This window comes from Panthera onca, chromosome D2 (assembly GCF_046562875.1).
Source record: "Panthera onca isolate mPanOnc1 chromosome D2, mPanOnc1 haplotype 2, whole genome shotgun sequence".
Lineage (NCBI taxonomy): Eukaryota > Metazoa > Chordata > Mammalia > Carnivora > Felidae > Panthera > Panthera onca.
The window spans coordinates 77,720,183-77,739,242 of record NC_138349.1 but is presented as its reverse complement, the minus strand read 5'-3'; the positions used below and the strand labels follow the sequence as shown (position 1 = coordinate 77,739,242).

Here is a 19,060-nt window from a genome sequence, read left to right as displayed (position 1 = left end):
AAGACCTATGGCTACCTTCCTGTTACCCATTCCTGGCACTAGACCTGAACAGTGCAGCTTTTGGGAAAGATGTTACTCATTCCTTTGCTACATCCTGCTTTTGGGCCCTTCCTGCCATATGGGGTTAGCAGAGCACCTCAGTGATATGATGGAAGTAGAATTATGATGCTACTTTGGCCAACACAGTGACTCTCAAATCTGTGCAAATGCTGAAACACAAAGACATCATGATTCTTTTGGTGAAACAATCGTGTCTTAAACCAGCCTGGGTGGCTTAGTCGGTTAAGCATCTGACTCTTGATCTCAGTTCAGGTCATGATCTCATGGTTTGTGAGATCAAGATCCGCACAGGGCTCTGAGCTGACAGCGTGGAGCCTGCTTGGGATTTTCTCTCTCCTCTCTCTGCCCCAACCCTGCTCATGCACACACATGCATGCTCTCTCTCTCTCTCTCTCTCTCTCAAAATTAATAAATACACATTTAAAAAAGAAACTAGAAACATTACTTCTAGGAAAAATGTTTATGGTATGTATGCAATACAAAATCTCAAGCACACATGTAGACAAAAACGACGAGACGTAAGAACAACAAGGGAAAGCATGATCACTCATTTCTAAGTACTTCATCAATATTGCTGTTATTTGTTATATATCTTGTTTCAGAGCGTTAGCTGTCATATGGTAAAAAGACTGAAAGGCTTGAGAAAATTTGGGGGGCGGGGTGCGGGCATTAAGATGCTTCTATCCATTTTTGCATTTTATTCCCTGCAAATGGGAGTAAATGTTACTCTTCGTCAGTGTGTACAGATGCCCTAGTGTGGCTTATAGGATGTGCAGCACACTGAGCGTATGCTTTGAGAATCAATGGACTACAATGAGGAAAAGGAGGGAAGAAGATGTCTTTGTAAGGGTGTGCAGACCTCTGATCTTACGACTTTTCGCTTATCTCAAGTTTCATGATACACCACAATCACCGTCATCCTCCCAAACGTAACACTGACTCCTTGGGCCCTCTCTCTATGCCTTTGTTAACGGCGTCCTATATCGACAACATGCTGTCAAAGCAGAGAAATTCACTAACGGTTTTCGGCTCAAAACATCCGTGAGACGTGTGCTTTTAGCGCAGCATCTCCTGACAGAGCATCAGCTCACTCTCCAGGCTTGCTGACAGCCCAGAGGGGAGAAAAGTTCTCATCTTTTATGTGTGTGGCGAGAGCACGGTCACGCAAATAGCCTACTGTAGTTGGGGACAGACACTGCAGGCATGCAAAGCTTCAGTTACCCTTAGCTTTTAGTTCCTCTGTAATCGTGTCAAATGCATGCATTTAAAACCCTAAAAAAGACTAGGAGCATTGAGGGATGCTATTCAATTGTCCCAGTGGTCACCAACAAAGCAGGTGACAGGCACGAGTCACTCCTAGGGTTCAGGGGAACAGGTGTCCCTGCCAAGGAAATGCCACCCCATAACTTACAGAGTTAGAGACTGATTTCCTTGGCCAGACTCACACTATGCTGCATCTCTGGCCATCTGGCAGCATACTTTCGGTGTTACATACTTTGCGTGTCTGTAAGCTGTTCACTTCCTTATTTAGTGGTAATTCAAATAACAAAGGCATGGATCTTTAAGTGTTTGGAGAGGTCCTCCCCTCCCTAACATGAGTGACACAGAAGACAAAAATTTAGAGGCATCCCCCCACATCTCCTATGTGAGAACCTGGAATCCATCCATGTGGTTCTTAAACAATGCGGCTAATTATTCTGATGTGTGTGTGTGTGTGTGTGTGTGTGTGTGTGTGTGTGTGTGTGTGTTTGCAGGTGGGTGGGTGAGTATGTTAAGCATGCCTTTTTATTCTGAGACTTTGATGTCTTGGGGTCTTGATCCTTGATCACTCCTCCCAAAGATAGTCATTTCCTACAGATAATAAACTACTTTCCTGCAAGCATGTCTTTCATAGATCGACCGACCAACCCAGAGTCCTATATTCCCCAAACGCTTCCTCTACCTGGGCCTCCATCCACTTGCCCTAATCGCCCCAGGGCTACGTACCCCAACTAGGGACACTCCTTACACCCCAGAGACCACTGAAATTATGCAAACTAGCCAACTCTGCTTTACCCGTCCAGTCCCACAAAAACCGTAACACAGGTTCCTGCCCACCTTTTCCCCTTGTTCCCTCTGCCACAAGACCAACAGTGCTTTGCCACATGTCCCCCCCATATGACACGCCTTCTGTTTCTAGGAAACTGTGAGTAAAAACCTCTTCCTTCATGAAAGTCATTTCTGGGTCTGTCTTACCATACCTACTCACATCCTAGGTTTCCTTAAAACTGGGTGTATGCATATGTGTTTAATCGGTAAATTATATTACAAAATCTATAAAATCTCAGTTATACATCCTCAAAAGATCTAAAAGAAAATCAGCAAATGAAGGTTCCATTCAGACATTTTCTAGAACAGTACAACGTATTATACTAATACCTTTGACATCTTTGACTTGGTGTCCGTAATAAGGAAAGACATATTGTTGATTTCATTCTGTACCACAAAGTTCTGCTCTTCTCTTTTGAAATTCTGAGAAGGTGCAAAGAAAATTTCAGTTAAAACCACACAGATAAGAAGCCCATGTAATCAAGAGGTTACACAGGACCCAGAAGTCTTTACAAAGAGAAGTAGTAATTCGATACAGATTTAATAAGAAAGGGAGCAAATATTTGTTACATATATAATGAGAGTGCTTGGCATGGGGCAACAATTCTGGGAACTAGATACAAATATGTAATGTTTCAAAGGCGGGAACACTAAGATCCAGAATATTTTAAGTACCGAAGTCACACACCTACCAAGGGATAGAATCAGTACTCAAATCCCAATGTAGCTGGCGAAAGGCACAGACTGCTTCTTGGAAGAAACACGGGGCGTGCACAACTATGATGTAGCTTTCCATTCTGCCAGATATTTTATCTACTTTATCAAATACTATTGACGTTATTTTATTCATGTTCAATTCAGGAGTGTGAGAACACAGTCAAAGTCAACTGTTTGAGGAGTGGTAGTGAAGAAAGCAAACACAAAATGAAAGTAGAAATAATCAGAGGTTTAAAACAGAAATTAACAATCTAAGCACATGCCTTCTTCCTCTTTTTTTTTTTTTTTAATGTTTATTTATTTTTGAGAGAGAGAGAAAGAGACAGACCACAAGCGGGGGTGGGACAGAGAAACAGGGAGACACAGAATCTGAAGCAGGCTCCAGGCTCTGAGCTATCAGCACAGAGCCTAACACTGGGCTCAAACCCACGAACTGTGAGATCATGACCTGAGCTGAAGTCAGACACTTAACCCACTGAGCCACCCAGATGCCTCAGCTTCTTCCTCTTTTGGATGAGCAAAACTCAAATAAAATAATTTCCTAGTAAGCATCCAAAATGTTAACAATTGATGAGTAATAAAATATTTTGTGTGAAGGACAGTGAAAAGACCAAGCTTCGACTTTCCTTCAGCTCACGTTAACCTTCTAATCTTACTGTTCATAACAATATGGTTGCTCATGAGTTTCATCTTTAAATATTTGGGTAAGAATATATATGACACACACTAACAGATTTGTGTTTTAAATATACCCATGAGATTCAAAGGGTGCCTGGGTGGCTCAGCCAGTTAAGCGTCCAACTTCAGCCCAGGTCATGATCTCATGATTCGTGAGCTCAAGCCCGGCATCGGGCTCTGTGCTGACAGTTTGAAGCCTGGAGCTGCTTCGGATTCTGTGTCTCCCTTTCTCTCTGCCCCAACCCCGCTCATGCTCTGTCTCTCTCTCTCTCTCTCTCTCTCTCTCTCAAAAATAAATAAATATTTAAAAAAAAATTTTTAATAAAAAAAAAATCCCATGAGATTCAAAAGTACATATTCAGATTTTTTTCTTATTCTTGAAATTATCATTAGACATTCATCTAAAAATCTGATGATGATAAATACTCCTCCAAATACTTGTTCCAAAATTATGTCTTGCATATAAATTTAAAGAAGCCTTTTTTTGGTATTTTGGTGATTAATGAAGTTGAAGAGTCTCAGTTCTTCAAGGGAAAATATGCAGGTTTTAGTTTTCTCAATTTCAAATATTCCTTGGATTTCAAATATTCCTTGAAAAGCACCCTGAACCATCTAATGCACCCCTCAACATGAGTTACATAGGATGAGAAATCATTTGCTTTTTATCTAGGGGAACATAAAGACCTAAATGAATTTTAGGCACCACAGAAAATGAAAGTCAATGTGAAATACAAATGCATATATTAAAAAGGCCATTATTTCATATATTATTTCAGTGTGCTTACATTTTTTGATGTATGTTTTTACATACATTTTGATATCAAGTTTGACAGACTCCTCAGAGGCAGGCAACAAATATTATGCATTATTCTAGACATGAAGTGGGAAATTTTTATTTTTTTAAAAATATGACATTTCCAAAGTAACAGGATTTGGATAGCAATCTGACGAAATAAACAAGGAAGTTTTCTCAAATAATGGAACTGAGGTTGAGGATTTTCTTTCTTGGAGTCTCACATTTACAAAGTGCCACAGAATCATAACCGAGACAAAAATTCTAAGATCTTGAAATAATCTGGGACAATAATAAATGTTCACTTAACCCATTTTCTGCGAGTTATTCAAAATAATTATAGAATGGTCTCGAGTTCTTATTATTAAGACCTTTTTCAGACTTAAAAACATATAGCTCCACTTGCAGCATACAAAATAGTGAAAATATTCATTAAAGATGTACTTTATAATTTTTTTTCAAAAGGATTCCGAGCAGGGACTGTATTTTATTCTAACGTGTACATGAAACTAAACTCCTGTAGAAACAAGAGTGTGTGCAACAAGTGTAAAGAAGTAGTATCTTTAACAAGTAAACAAATGTATCTTGAGATTGAAAAACCCAAGTCCAACCCATTTCTCAAACTAGGCATCAGGCGTGCTCCTGGGGGCTCAGCAAAACACCTACAGGAGGGAAGCCTAGAGGAGAAAATGCCACATCCCTGTGTCCCCGTTACCCTCAGATTTAGAGGCAAACAGAAAAAAGCATTTATGGAGTGCAACTAAAAACCCCTCAGTGATTTTTTTTTTTTTTTTAATACAAATTACCAAACTCCAAATGAAGGTTTATAGTGCTTCAAACTACCACGGGGAACGTGTCCTGTCTCCACACCAGTTAAGGGATACCTAGGAGGCTAGCTTGAGAAACACTGTCACAGGTATTTACTAAAGGGACTGGAAAATTAGTTGAAAACTTGAAAGCCCTGGGGCGCCTGGGTGGCTCAGTCGGTTGAGCGTCCGACTTCACCTCAGGTCATGATCTCACGGTCTGTGAGTTCGAGCCCCGCGTCAGGCTCTGTGCGGACAGCTCAGAGCCTGGAGCCTGCTTCGGATTCTGTATCTCCCTCTCTCTCTCTGCCCCTCCCCAGCTTGTACTCTGTCTACCCCTCTCTCAAAAATAAACAAACATTAAAAAAAAAAGAAAACTTGAAAGCCCTTAAAATAAACCAAACCGGAAGCAATATTTTTCTACTTACGTGGGATTTTGACCAGTAGATAAACACTTCGGCCACCATGCGGAAAAGGTCCTCTGCTTCTGGGTTAGGTTCTTTTAGCCACTTTGCCCTGGATCACATATAAATAAAGTGGTGTCTCAGTTACTCCTTCCACTTGATTTTTTTTTTTAAACACCCACTCAGGGGCGCCTGAGGGGCTTAGCTGGTTACGTATCCAACCCTTGATTTTGGCTCAACTAATGATCTCATTACTTGAGCCACAGTGCTCCCCAACATTAGTCTCTGAGCTGGGATTCTTTCTCCCTCCCCTACTCATGCTGTTTTCTCTCTCTCGCTCTCACAATAAATAAACTTAAAAAAAAAAAAAATCACCCGTTAAGTTAAATTTCAAACCAAGCAAACTAAGGGCAAGTGTGCTGTCCACAGAGGCCCTAGATGGCCACTGGAGTACATCTGTCTTACACTTAAAGCAATTTAAACACTGTAACTATCAAACTGCTAACTTTTACTTGCAGAAGGCAGACTACTAATGAGATCTCCCTTGGTCAATTCGAGATGCTTGGTGAAAATCACCTTGTCTATACACATCTGGTTAGGTCACAATCACGCACCAGCTCATCCCCAAGCGAATGAAGCCATTCATCAGGACACATGAACCCAGCAAGGTCATGACTGAATCGGAGAAATGAATCCCTTGGGAACAGTGTACCTGTTATAGTCCACAAATCTAATCAAGAGCGGGTAGAAGGCATAGAGGTCTCTGGCCAGAGTGGTGAACTCATCGAGAATGAGAAGCTCTGCCTCGGACATATCCCCCCTGGCCTCAGCTTTCAGATGGTCCTCCTCCGACACCACCATCGCTGCTTTTTTCTTGAGTTTCTCCATTAATGGCAAGAAATGAGTTTTCAGGAGCTGAGGTTTCACTTTATTTATAATGGGCTGTGAAAATACTGTTTGAAGACAGACATTAATATTCTGTTCTGCATCAACAGGCATTAAAAAGAAGACAGATTATAATTACAACTGTAGCATGATTTTGCCCCGCCTGCCTCCCCTCCCCCAGCACAAGGCTTCTTTCAGGATTCAGCCCATGCCTCAGGCGTTTTTCTAGTCCCAAACCTAATTACACAGTTGCTGTTCAAAAATGATTACTGAATTGAATTTGATGTGCTTTCTTTTCTTTTTTTTTTTTAATTGGCAGCTAATTTGGAATGGGGGAAAAAATGTTCATTCACTTTGGAAATCAATTATTTTCACAAAAAGAAGAAAAAATCCCCAAATGGAAAACATTCTTCTGGCTCTTTCTTTACAAGGAGTAGGCACCACTGAATAATCACGAGACTACATACAGCCATCCCGCGTTGGCTTCCCCAGCCTTGTCCCAGTGGGAGACTCAGACTGCACAGGTCATTTATTTATTTCTGAATTTTTTAAACACCCATCTTGTCCATCCTTGAAGCTGGTCCACATTGTCCGAAGTGGGAGGTGCAAAGACAGACAAATGTAGATTCTTGACTCTGTGTTTTGGTTATCCTCTCCCCACTCCTGATAAGATGAATCGCTAAAAGGGGGTTGTTTCAAAATCCAGTTTTTTTTTCGTCTCTGTCTACAGAACCATCAGTTTTTCCTGCTGCACTTCCTGATCAGTCTTACAGAGACCGTCCAATCAGGAAAATGTCTACTTATTTAAAAGTTGTATCAGACTGTTAAAAACTGAGAACAAACTGAGGGTTGATGTGGGGGTAGGAGGGAGGGGAGGGTGGGTGATGGGTATTGAGGAGGGCACCTTTTGGGATGAGCACTGGGTGTTGTATGGAAACCAATGTGACAATAAATTTCATATATTGAAAAAAAAATTAAAAAAGAATAAAAGTTGTATCAATATGACAAGTCACCTGATGCCTGATCAAATCGACATTTTTTTTTTATTATTTAAAGAACAGCGTGACAGAAACAATATTTTTAAAGATTTTTTGAGCACAGAAGAAAATATTAATGAGACCCAAGATAGGAAAATTCTAGTAGTTCTGTATTTCTTTCCATTTTAAAAAGTTCTTTTACTTAGGAAATCTCTACACCTAACGTGGGGCTCAAACTCATGACCTGCGAGGATCAAGGGCCGAATGCTTTACTGACCAAGCCGGTCAGGTGTCCCTAGTCTTCTGTTATTGCAAAGAGTTTGGCAAATGAAACAAATTCACGTGGTGCATTCCTCTCCAATTCTTACCTGCTAACCTCTTCATCCAGGCTCCCTCATCAATTCCCAGGTTATTATATATGATTTTCAATATATTCCCCAAGAGCGTGTTCATGTGCTCAGAGTTCAGGGCGGTACAGCACATTTCAGCCCTTTCTGGATTATTTTCAGGTCCGTGCTCCCACCAACGAGACATGTAGCTGCAAAGCATGGGCAGTATGACTTCCATGACGTGTGGCATCTGCGTGTAGCGAATGCCAGACTCCGCTAATTCCACAATTTCTTCCATGAGTTTCTCCAAAGACGGTATATTTGGGCACACATCTTCCACGTTAGTTGGCAAATTCAGAGCTAGAGAAACACACGTAAGAGTGAACCGCGTTCAGTGAAAGGACGGACTTACGAGGACGGCCACACTTCCACCGTGTATGGCAGCCACAAGCAGCCATCTCGCTCTGGGCTTCAGAGCTGGGCAAGACCCGGCGGGCCTTCCACCGGCTCCCTCTCTTTACTGGTGGCAGCTATATCCAAAGTTCTCTCCTTTCCCCAAGTTCCTATCTCACCACCACGCCTCACTCCTTTAAGATCAGAAAATGACCATTTCTTCTACTTCAGAGCAAACCAGAACATCAAAGGTCTCTGCCTACAGGCCTTCTGTGTGGTCCATCCTTCTGCGACCATCACCTATTTTCAGAGCAAGGAGCTCTGAGGTCCCTGTTCAGGGCTCGGCCTGTGTTCTCAATGCCCCACTACAGAGGCCATGCTTAGGCCCTATGTTGAGCCACTTATATATGCTCTGTACACAGCATAATATATATGCATTATATATATAACATACAACATATAATTATACTCTGTACCACCTCCTCCCCAGCAGCCTGCTGCGATGCTTCGAATCTCCCCTGGATTGTTTAACTTTCCATAAATTGCTTTCTATAAAGTTAACTTTCCATAAAGTGCTTCCCACCACTTAACTGATCGCCCTTTTTCACAAACCCTTACGTGGCTAACTGTTACAGTGGCATTTCCCATCACTGACCAGATTCCCTTTTCCTTAATCTCAATGTATTCAGTCTTTCCGGACTCCCTCCTGAACTTTGTCAGGCTCCTTTTACTGGCTATTTTCTCCTTGAAGAACTTTTTAAAAAAAAATTTTTTAAGTGTTTATTTTTGAGAGAGAGAGAGAGAGAGAGAGAGAGAGAGAGAGACTGACCACGAGTGGGGGAAGGGCAGAGAGAGAGGGAGACACAGAATCCAAAGCAGGCTCCAGACTCAGAGCTGTTAGCAGGGAGCCTGATGCAGGGCTTGAACTCACCAACCGTGAGATCATGACCTGAGCCAAAGTCAGACACTTAACTGACTGAGCCATCCAGGGGCCCTTCAAGATTCCTCTTGAACCAACTCAGTTAAGCCATTCTGGTATCCTCAATGAACACTGCATTTTTGTGCCCTCAGTGTTCTTTATTCTGAATTCTATCACATGTATCTACGGGTCTCTCCCGTACTGCAACTAAAACCCCCCTGAAAGAAAGAATCCAAGTCTAATACTTTCTTATGTCAAATCTCCCCCATTTCCCTCAGTGTGTGTTGCAAACAATTACTTGTGCGATGGCTAAAACCTGAATGAAAGGGGATCTTTCAATTCAATTCCTTTACTTTGCTATGCAAATGATGTGTTACAGAAACAAAAGCAGGTAAATTATCTGCTCTGTGTGTTTCCTTTTCTGCAATAAATAACAAATCTGCTTCATTCTGGATTCACAGCAAAAGGATTAATCAGTCAAAAATCCTAACTAAGACAACTTAGTAAGACAGGTTTACACAGAAGCCTAGTAGCTCAAATTCAACCATGTTTTACTATTTACAAATATATTGTGGCAATTATGCAGAGAAATATTGCTAACTCACATTCAACATATTTTGCCTTAGCTTCCTCTGTTATAGGAAATCAGAATTATAAAATGGGCAAATTAAATAATGGCGATTCAAGGTTTTAAAAGATTCCTTACTTGATAAAAGGCATTATAAAACAAGTATAACCAGCAGATCCCCTCAAAACAGGAGTTACACAGAGAAATGATCTCATTAACAGAGAGGGATGCACTTGTGGACAACAAATAGTTCTTGCCTAAGTTTTGAGAACTCTTTAGGCTACTGGAAAGCAAATGAAATGCAGTATACGATATCAGACTTAGAAGAAATCAAACAAAAGAGTAATATGAGAGGACACCTACATAATGTTTAAGCCTACTAAATAATTCTAACAGGTTCTCACAGACCAATCCTTGAAATCATCAGCAATGGTCCTAAAAGCTTTTCAACTGGTGTAAGGGTTAAATTGTAGTGTAGGGCTAAGGCTTAGCTTGAAAAATAACAGCTTTGTGTTGACACTGAAGGTTAAGAGATAACAGCCTTGCTTTGCTCTGGTAAACTATGCCTCATACCCTTGTAAATTAGGCTTCACCAATTAAGGAAACAAAAGTTCAAAGAAAAGAGCATCAGAGGCAGGGTCAAGGAGATCCACTGGTTGCAACTTAGAGGCAGAAAGTCTAAAGTAAACACCTCATTAGGCAACTGTTTCTAACTCATCTGGAACCTGTTTCTTTGTTCTGTTCCCAGGTGATGATAAAACGATGTGATCAGTTATAAAAACTCTGTACCCCGGCTGTTCGGGGCCGCACTCTTATCAAGAGTGTTGGTCCCGATGGGTCGGCCTTGCCTCTCATTGTAATAAACTTTGTTGTGACTGTCACTGGTGCCCGTAGCATTCTGTTTCAGGAGTCGTGTGGATGCAACACTGGGACAGTGGGAAAAATGAGCCTACCAACCCAGAAAAATAGATTTTCCCGAGTGAAAGACGATGCGGGGCATGACTACTTATAGATACCTAGTATGCATACAGACATACACAAAAATCTTAAGAATACACATGCTAAGGTCAGATTTAAATTTGAGTCACTGATTAATTGTGTTTCAGATTTACAAGTTTTTTAAATGATAAAAATTGGACTAAACTGTGAGAAAAAAATCACTTGGAATTAATCTGTCCCAAGAAGACAGACACATCTGGTGAACCCAAACAAAACAAAACAAAAACCAATCTGAAGGGTACAAATCCATAAATATAATGAATAACACCCTCTGCTCGCTGTACCTAGGAGAGAGAACTGAATCAGAAATCAGACCGACCTATTTATTTCCATTTCTGCCAATTATTTTGTCTTAGGAGGGCTAATTTGAAGAAATTAAACGACTTTTCTTGCAGAGACACTATGGGGATAGTATACGACATTCCAGAGAATTCCAAATCATAACATTTAAAAACAAATAGCATTGGAGATAATAAATTGAAATGGTCCATGAAAAAAATCACTGTAGGAAAATACAGTAGATGTCATTACGTGTCAAGGTCATATCTCAAATACTGAACATGCTTCTTCTGCATTACCTGCTCTTTCTCGCGATGACTTGGTATTGTAGATAGAGTAGATGTTATGTTTGTCGAGATGAGTTTCCAAAAATGCGACAGGAAAGGCACCAGCAAAAGCAGCAAGACATTCTCCTAATGCAGAGCGTTGCCTGCAAGTGCAAAATGTTTGTTTTTTAGGTCTTCCAAGTGAATGAAGAAGTTACACTAAAGGCAACAAGTTTAAAACTAACGTTAGAGGGGCGCCTGGGTGGCTCAGTCAGTTAAGCTGACAGCTCAGAGCATGGAATCTGCTTCGGATTCTGTGCCTCCCTCTCTCTCTGCCCCTCCCCTGCTCATGCTCTGGCTCTCTGTGTCTCAAAAATAAAAATAAAAAAAAAAACTTAAAAAAAATTAAAAACAAAAAAACTAACATTAGAGGGATAATAATCACGCAAATAATAAAAGTAACCCCCAAATCCAATTTCTACATTGCAAAACATCATCTGCTTTCAATAGCAAAGTCTCCACCATTTAAAAACAGCTAAATCATCCGTTAGTTTAAAAAGAAGTTAAGGGGTGCGTGGGTGGCTCAGTCAGGGGAGCATCTGACTTTGGCTCAGGTCATGATCTCACAGTTCGTGGGTTTGAGCCCTGCATCAGGCTTGCTGCAGTCAGCTCAGAGCTCACTCCAAATCCTCTGAACCCTCTCTCTCTGCCCCTCCCCTGCTTGTGGTCTCTGTCTCTCTCTAAAATAAATAAAACATTGGGGCATCTGGGTGGCTCAGTCAGTTAAGTGTCTGACTTCAGCTCAGATCACGATCTCACGGTTTGTGAGTTCCACCCCTGCATCGGGCTCTGTGCTGACTGCTCAGAGCCTGGAGCCTGCTTCTGATTCTGTGTCTCTCTCTCTCTCTGCCCCTCCCCTGCTTGTGCTCTGTCTCTCTCTCAAAAATAAATACATCCATATTTTTGAGACATTTAAAAAAATACATAAAACATTAAAAAATAAGTTAAAACATTATAGACCAAAATAACAAGAAAAACCCTGTCAAATCCCCCCCATGAGTCTGGACATTTCTTTTGCTTTGCTTCCTTTTTTTACATCTTCTTTTTTTAAACATAATGACCTACTGAGGAAGAATTCTTACTAGGTGAATAATCATTAAAAAAAAAATAAAGTAGTGATACCAACACACTAATACAATTTTCTGAAAATTTACTAAGTAATTTCAAGGTAGCTATGAAATATTAAGACATAATATATACCAAAAACTATTAATAACACTTAAAATTGATTCATCGTTTTTAAGGGAAGGAAGAGGTTGAAGGAATCATTCTGGGATCAATTGATTCAGGGCAGTTCATGACTCATGGCTCCCCCTGCCAGTGACATAAATTCTCACTTTCCTGGGGCCCTTGGGTGGCTCAGTCCATTGAGCGGCTGACTTCAGCTCGGTCATGATCTTGCGGTCCGTGAGAGCCCCGCGTCAGGCTCTGTGCTGACAGCTCAGAGACTGGAGCCTGTTTCAGATTCTGTGTCTCCCTCTCTCTGACCCTCCCCCATTCATGCTCTGTCTCTCTCTCTGTCTCAAAAATAAATAAACGTTAAAAAAAATTTAAAAAAAAATTCTCTCTTTCCCTTAGCTACCTACATAATCCAAGGATTCGCTGGCACATGTTTATTAAATGTAGGACAATATGAGTTATTTCAGCATATTATGACCTCCTGAAATTACATAAATATTTTACTTTAAAAGTCCATAAAATCTATCTAATTAAGAAAAGATCATACAATTCTCTTTGGTAGCTTTAAATTCCTAGTGGAAAAATATATGACTACATAAAATTAACAATGCCTAATAGTTTAATATTTTAATTAAAAATGACTAGACATTTAGTCAGCTAGGAGAAAATATCTCTTCATAGAATGACACTGAATAACTGAATAACACAGAGTTTAATTCAAACACTGAAAAACATTTTATTACTAAAAATAATTTAGGATAGCAAGAAATCACAAAGGGAACAGGCTTTGATTCAGACAGACCTGAGTCCCAAACTTATTCCTGATACTTGTATCACTTTAGGAAAATTACTCTCTTTCTGTTTTGCTTTCCTTACCTAAAAACTGGGATGTAGAATTGCAAAATTTCTGACACATAATAGGAGTTCAATAAAAGTTTGAAAACAATGAGAATATACTTAAAGAATTTAATAGCCTAAAATGTTTCATATATGACCCCAAAGTAATGAATTCTCTTACATCTGACTGGACAAGTCCTTTTATTTTATTAATACATGTGAACTATTTAATAATTTACTTTAAAATTTTGATTCAATTAGTAATTCTCAGACCAACTGTGATTATTCATATTTTGGAAATAGCAGGTTTTTTATATGATGCTTATTAAGATACCTACATTTTTCTCAGTACAGTGACACTCTTTCATTTTTTCCAAGATATCTTTTACTCATCTTTCAATTTTCATTACAAATTTTTTTTGATGTTTATTTATTTTTAAGAGAGACAGAGTGTGAGAGGGGGAGGTGCAGAGAGAGGGAGACACAGAATCCAAACCAGGCTCCAGGCTCCAAGCTATCAGCACAGAGTCCAACACGGGGCTCGAACTCACAGACCGCGGGATCATGACCTGAGCCGAAGTTGGATGCTCAACTGACTGAGCCACCAGGCACCCCCCCCCATTTTCATTTTTATACTCTCCCCAAATGACTTTATAACTGCAAGAAAAATAAAAAAAAAAATGTATCTTTTTTAGATCCTAACAAAAGAATCCCAAAGTTTATCAAGGAAAAACCAGAGGTAAAAAGAATAACAATGAGAGCACTGCTGAGGTTATGAGAGAGTTTGGATTACCAGATACTACAATGTATCATAAATGTATCATATGTTATGATACAATGTATCATAATAATTCAGGCTACATGGTACTGATCTAATAATTTAAAAAGTCAAATAACAGAACAAAATAGAGATTCTAGAAATATAACCTATTTAATCTATTACCACAGTACAGAATGAAGGTCTTATTTTAAATCAGTAGATAAAAGAAATATTAAATAAATCTTTCCTTTGGGAGGAGGTTGGGGGATGGGTGAACTAGGTAAAGGAGATCAAGAGGAATAAACTTCTAGATATAGATCACAGAGATGAAAAGTGCAGCATAAGGAATACAGTCAATAATATTGTAATAATGTTGTGCTGCGACAGATGGTAACTACCCTCAGAGTGGTCAGCATGGTGTAATATAGGGAACTGTCCAGTCGCTAAGTTGTGCACCTGAAACTAATATAATATTGTATGTCAAGGACATTTCACTTAAAGATAAATACTTTCCACATGGAGGATGGTTTTAAAATTTTAATTTGAATTCTACATAACACCTAAAGAGAAACATGAAATTCAGATTCATTTCCAGTAAATTCCCCTCTTACTCCAGAGATGATCATTCCGGACATTCACTACTTTCCTCGAACTTCTTACATTTCTTTTCTCAATCATCACTTGGCTGAGGCATATTTCATTGAGAAAAATGGAAGCCAGGAGACACACACCTATTTATACCTGACTTACCTACTACCTGCTTTCTGTTGAATGGAGGAAAGTTCTGCGTTTCAAAACGTTCTAAAACATACATTTCCGAACACCCCATGTCATTCTCTTTATTGTGTGCTTACTGACCCATGATAAGTTGCCAATATTACATTCTTCACTTTACTTGTTTTGTTTTTTGTTCCTCATTAGGTCTAAGGTCTTTGAGAGTAGGGATCTATCTTGCTTATTACGGTTGTTATCACAGAACCTGGTGCTTACTAAATTTTTATTGAATGAGTAAAGGATTAAAAAGCTAAATGTAAACAACAAAAAGAATGAAAAACCTAAAAGAGTAAGTTTTTTTTTAAATGTTTATTTATTTTGAGAGGGAGAGAGAGAGAAAGTGCAAGCAGGAGAGGGACAGACAGGGAGACAGAGAATCCAAAGCAGGCTCCAGGCTCTGAGCTGCCAGCACAGAGCCTGATCCGGGGCTCGAACTCACTAACTGCGAGATCATGACCTGAGCTGAAGTCGGAGGCTCAACCTACTGAGCCACTCAAGTGCCCCAGAGATAAATATTTTAACTTCTAGCTGTTATGAGTGTGGTATCACTTTTCTAAAAATATTAAACTAAGAAGAATAAACACACTTGAAATAATTGACAGGTTATATAAAAAAAAATTCCCAGGTCATAAGATATTATCTTTACATAGTTTCATATAGAAGCACTATAAAGTTATAAAAATGCTATAAGTCACAAAGATGGGAAAAAGAACAGGCAAGAGGTTAATATTTGCTATAAATAAAATGGTTTTAATAGATAAAATTCATTACTAATCAGTAAAATAACGCATTAATAGAAAAATGGACAAGAGATATGAAAGGCAATTCATAAAATAAAGAAAAATGGCAGAGTAACCACAAAACAATGGCCGAGAAGTGGGAGTTACGGAAGTGCATTGGAAATTAACATTGGAGGGACGCCTGGGTGGCTCAGTCGGTTAAGCGTCCGACTTCACCTCAGGTCACGATCTTGGCAGTTGATGAGTTCCAGCCCCGCATCAGGCTCTGTGCTGATGGCTCGGAGCCTGGGGCCTGCTTCCGATTCTGTGTTTCCCTCTCTCTCTCTGCCCCTTCCCCGCTCATGCTCTGTCTCTCTCTGTCTCAAAAATAAATAAACATTAAAAAAAAAATTTTTTTTTTTGAAATTAACATTGGATCCCATTTTTAACTATTGTATTTTTAAATAGTAAAAAGAATAATAATCAGAAATGAGGAAAATGTGAGGAAACAAGGCTTTTCTTGTAAAACTTGACAGTGTCAAGTGAATCAATTTTCTGGAAAGACAGTGAGATGTTATCATGATCCTTTAATATATGCCTATTCTTTAATCTGTAACTAAAATAAACTGAACTATAACTAAACTGAGACAATAACTAAACTATAACTAAAACAAATAAAATTAAATATATATAGATTTTATATATATTTAAATACATATACATAAATAAATAGAAAACTATGAATGGAGATTCATATGGAGATTACTTATGGAAATGAAAAAAACATTAATTTTTCAAAAATGAGGTAACAATAAATTATAAAACTCCCTCAGTATAAAATATTTGAAGCCCTAAAAAATCATATGAAAAGAGATTAACTGAAAATATAGGTAGGGGCGCCTGGGTGGCTCAGTCGGTTAAGTGTCCGGCTGTTGACTTTGGCTCAGGTTAAGATCTCATGGTCTGCGATTCGAGCTCCCCATCAGTCTCTGCGCTGGCAGCACATAGCCTGCTTGGATTCTCCCTTCCTCTCCCTCTACCCCTCCCCTGCTTGTGTGCTCTGTTTCTTTCTCTCTCTCAAAATAAAAAAAAAAATAAATAAAGTTAATAAAATATGTTTTAAAGAAAATACAGGTAGGGCGCCTGGGTGGCGCAGTAGGTTAAGCGTCCGACTTCAGCTCAGGTCACGATCTCACGGTTCGTGGGTTCGAGCCCCGCGTCGGGCTCTGGGCTGATGGCTCAGAGCCTGGAGCCTGCTTCCGATTCTGCGTCTCCCTCTCTCTCTGCCCCTCCCCCGTTCATGCTCTGTCTCTCTCTGTCTCAAAGATAAATAAACGTTAAAAAAAAAAAAAATTAAAATAAAGAAAATACAGGTAAAAAATATTCAGAGTGAACTCAGTTGTCCTTTTATATGGATTAATTGTTCTAGCTCTATGTAGTTGCCACCCTATTTTAATTATTGATGCTTTATTTTTATTATTTTTAAAAACATATTTATCGAGAGAGAGAGAGAGAGAGAGAGAGAGAGAGAGAGAGAGAGAGAGACAGCATGAGCAGGGGAGGAGCAGAGAGAGAGGGAGAGACAGAATCCCACGCAGGGTCTGCACTGTCAGCTCAATCTCAGGAGTGGTGACATCATAACCCAGAGTCAGACCCTTAACTGACGAAGCCAACAGGCACCCCTACTTATTGATGCTTTGTAAGTTTTAACAGTTGGTAGGCCAGATGAGTGAGTACTCTTGCATTACCTTTTCCTCTCTCAAAATTGTATTGGCTAGTCTTGTGAGTCATTCTTTCAAATGAACTTTCAAATGAATTTCCCAAATTTCAATAAAAAACAAATTTCTTAAAAAACTTTAAGAAAACAAATTTTTTAAATGTTTATTTTTGAGACAGAAAGAGACGGAATGTGAGTAGAGGAGGGGTAGAGAGAGGGAGACACAGAATCCGAAGCAGGCTCCAGGCTCTGAGCTGTCAGCACACAGCCCGATGCAGGGCTTTAACTCATGAACCATGAGATCATGACCTGAGCGGAAGTCAGATGCTTAACTGACTGAGCCATCCAGGCACCCCAAAACCCAAATTTCTACTTGAAATTGTATCATAGTAGATTAACTGGGGGAGAATTTACAACTTTTCAGTATTATTCCACTAGAATATCCTTTCACTGATTTATTTTATCAGTCTTCTCGCCAAACGTCATTTTCTTTAGTCTAGCCTTTAAAAAAAACTGCCGTCTTTTTCTTCTCTTTTTCACAGAAATCTTTTTACTGAAGTTGCGAGTGACCTCTTATTTTAAAATTCAGTGGGACACCTGAACTTGACCTGTCCACATCATCTGAAGATCTCTTCATCTTGAATGCGAAAACATGAAAAATAAAGCTGGTTTTAGTAACTGCCTATATTCATGCTTAATTTGCTTTTCAGATACATATGAGGAATTCTTCTAGCAGATTCCTTCATAAACTGGACTCATAAATGCTCTGTTTAATCTTTACATTGAATATGGTCTTTACCATTAGTGCTTTACGTTTTTTTTTTTTTTTTTTTTTTTACATAACTTGATCGACTTTTATTGTATCAATTCAAATTTAGCTTAAAGATTGTTCAATTACTCCCAAGGAATTCAGTATGTTGATCTCGTTTAGTGTATAACTAAGGAAAAAATGATAAAGCAAAGACTTGAAATAAATGGTTGTAACACTTGAAACAGAAGTTAGTTTTAACACAAGTTAGTTTTAACACTTGAAACACAAAGTTAGTTTTAAAATCTTACCTTTCCACATAAATACTTTTGCTGGTTCCCAAAGCATATAAGCTAGTCAGAATTCTATAACATGACACCTGTACATCTTCCACTAAATAAAAATAAAAACAGAACAAAAACACTTGTTATTTATACACTGTCTTAAGAAATTTTAGAATAAAACCAAAATTCCATATTGAGGGCATACTTATGTTTTAGCATTTTTTAAAAAAATAAAAATTAGGGGTGCCTGGTTGGCTCAGTCGGTTAAATGTCCGACTTCAGCTCAGGTCATGATCTCGCAGTTCGTGAGTTTGAGCCCCACGTCGGGCTCTGTGCTGACAGCTTGGAGCCTGGGGCCTGCTTCAGAGTCTGTGTCTCCCTCTGTCTCTGCCCTACCCCTGCTCATGCTCTGTGTCTCTCTCTCTCAAAAATAAATAGACATTACAAAAAATTGTTTTTAAAGCAAAATTAGAACAAATAGATATGTAAAATGAAATAAAAAAATATTTCTCAAACAAAATTCGTTTCTTTAAGGAGCTGAAAGCATTCTACGGAATGGACTATAATTATTGAGAACATTCTCAGGAACATTTTAAAAATAATTTTTCTGCAGATGGAAGAAAAAAAGATTTCTTCAAGAATAAAATTAAGCACAAGAATATTTGGGAAGGTCAGGCAGATTGTGTCTCCTGTTTTGAAGGTATGTAAAGACTGTGTCTTTTATTTCAACACCTAAGTGAACAATAATGAGAGTGCTGGAGGAGGTCGTGAGTTACTTGTTTTTGACCTGACATTCAAGGCATCGGGAAGCCAATCTTATA

General features: G+C 39.1%; 1 protein-coding gene across 4 annotated transcripts in view; it reads right to left on the bottom strand.

The window, feature by feature from the left end:
- The window catches only part of RYR2 (ryanodine receptor 2), a 755,762-nt gene that overhangs the window by 123,685 nt on the left and 613,017 nt on the right, over positions 1 to 19,060 (bottom strand). For all 4 annotated transcript variants that reach the window (XM_081790553.1, XM_081790554.1, XM_081790555.1 and 1 more), the window contains exons 66-71: positions 18,267 to 18,348; positions 11,195 to 11,325; positions 7,777 to 8,097; positions 6,259 to 6,499; positions 5,571 to 5,658; positions 2,479 to 2,571 (exon numbers count right to left, since the gene is read on the bottom strand). In XM_081790553.1, coding sequence (XP_081646679.1) covers positions 2,479 to 2,571; positions 5,571 to 5,658; positions 6,259 to 6,499; positions 7,777 to 8,097; positions 11,195 to 11,325; positions 18,267 to 18,348 — 956 coding nt within the window. The remainder of the gene's footprint in view (positions 1 to 2,478; positions 2,572 to 5,570; positions 5,659 to 6,258; positions 6,500 to 7,776; positions 8,098 to 11,194; positions 11,326 to 18,266; positions 18,349 to 19,060) is intronic.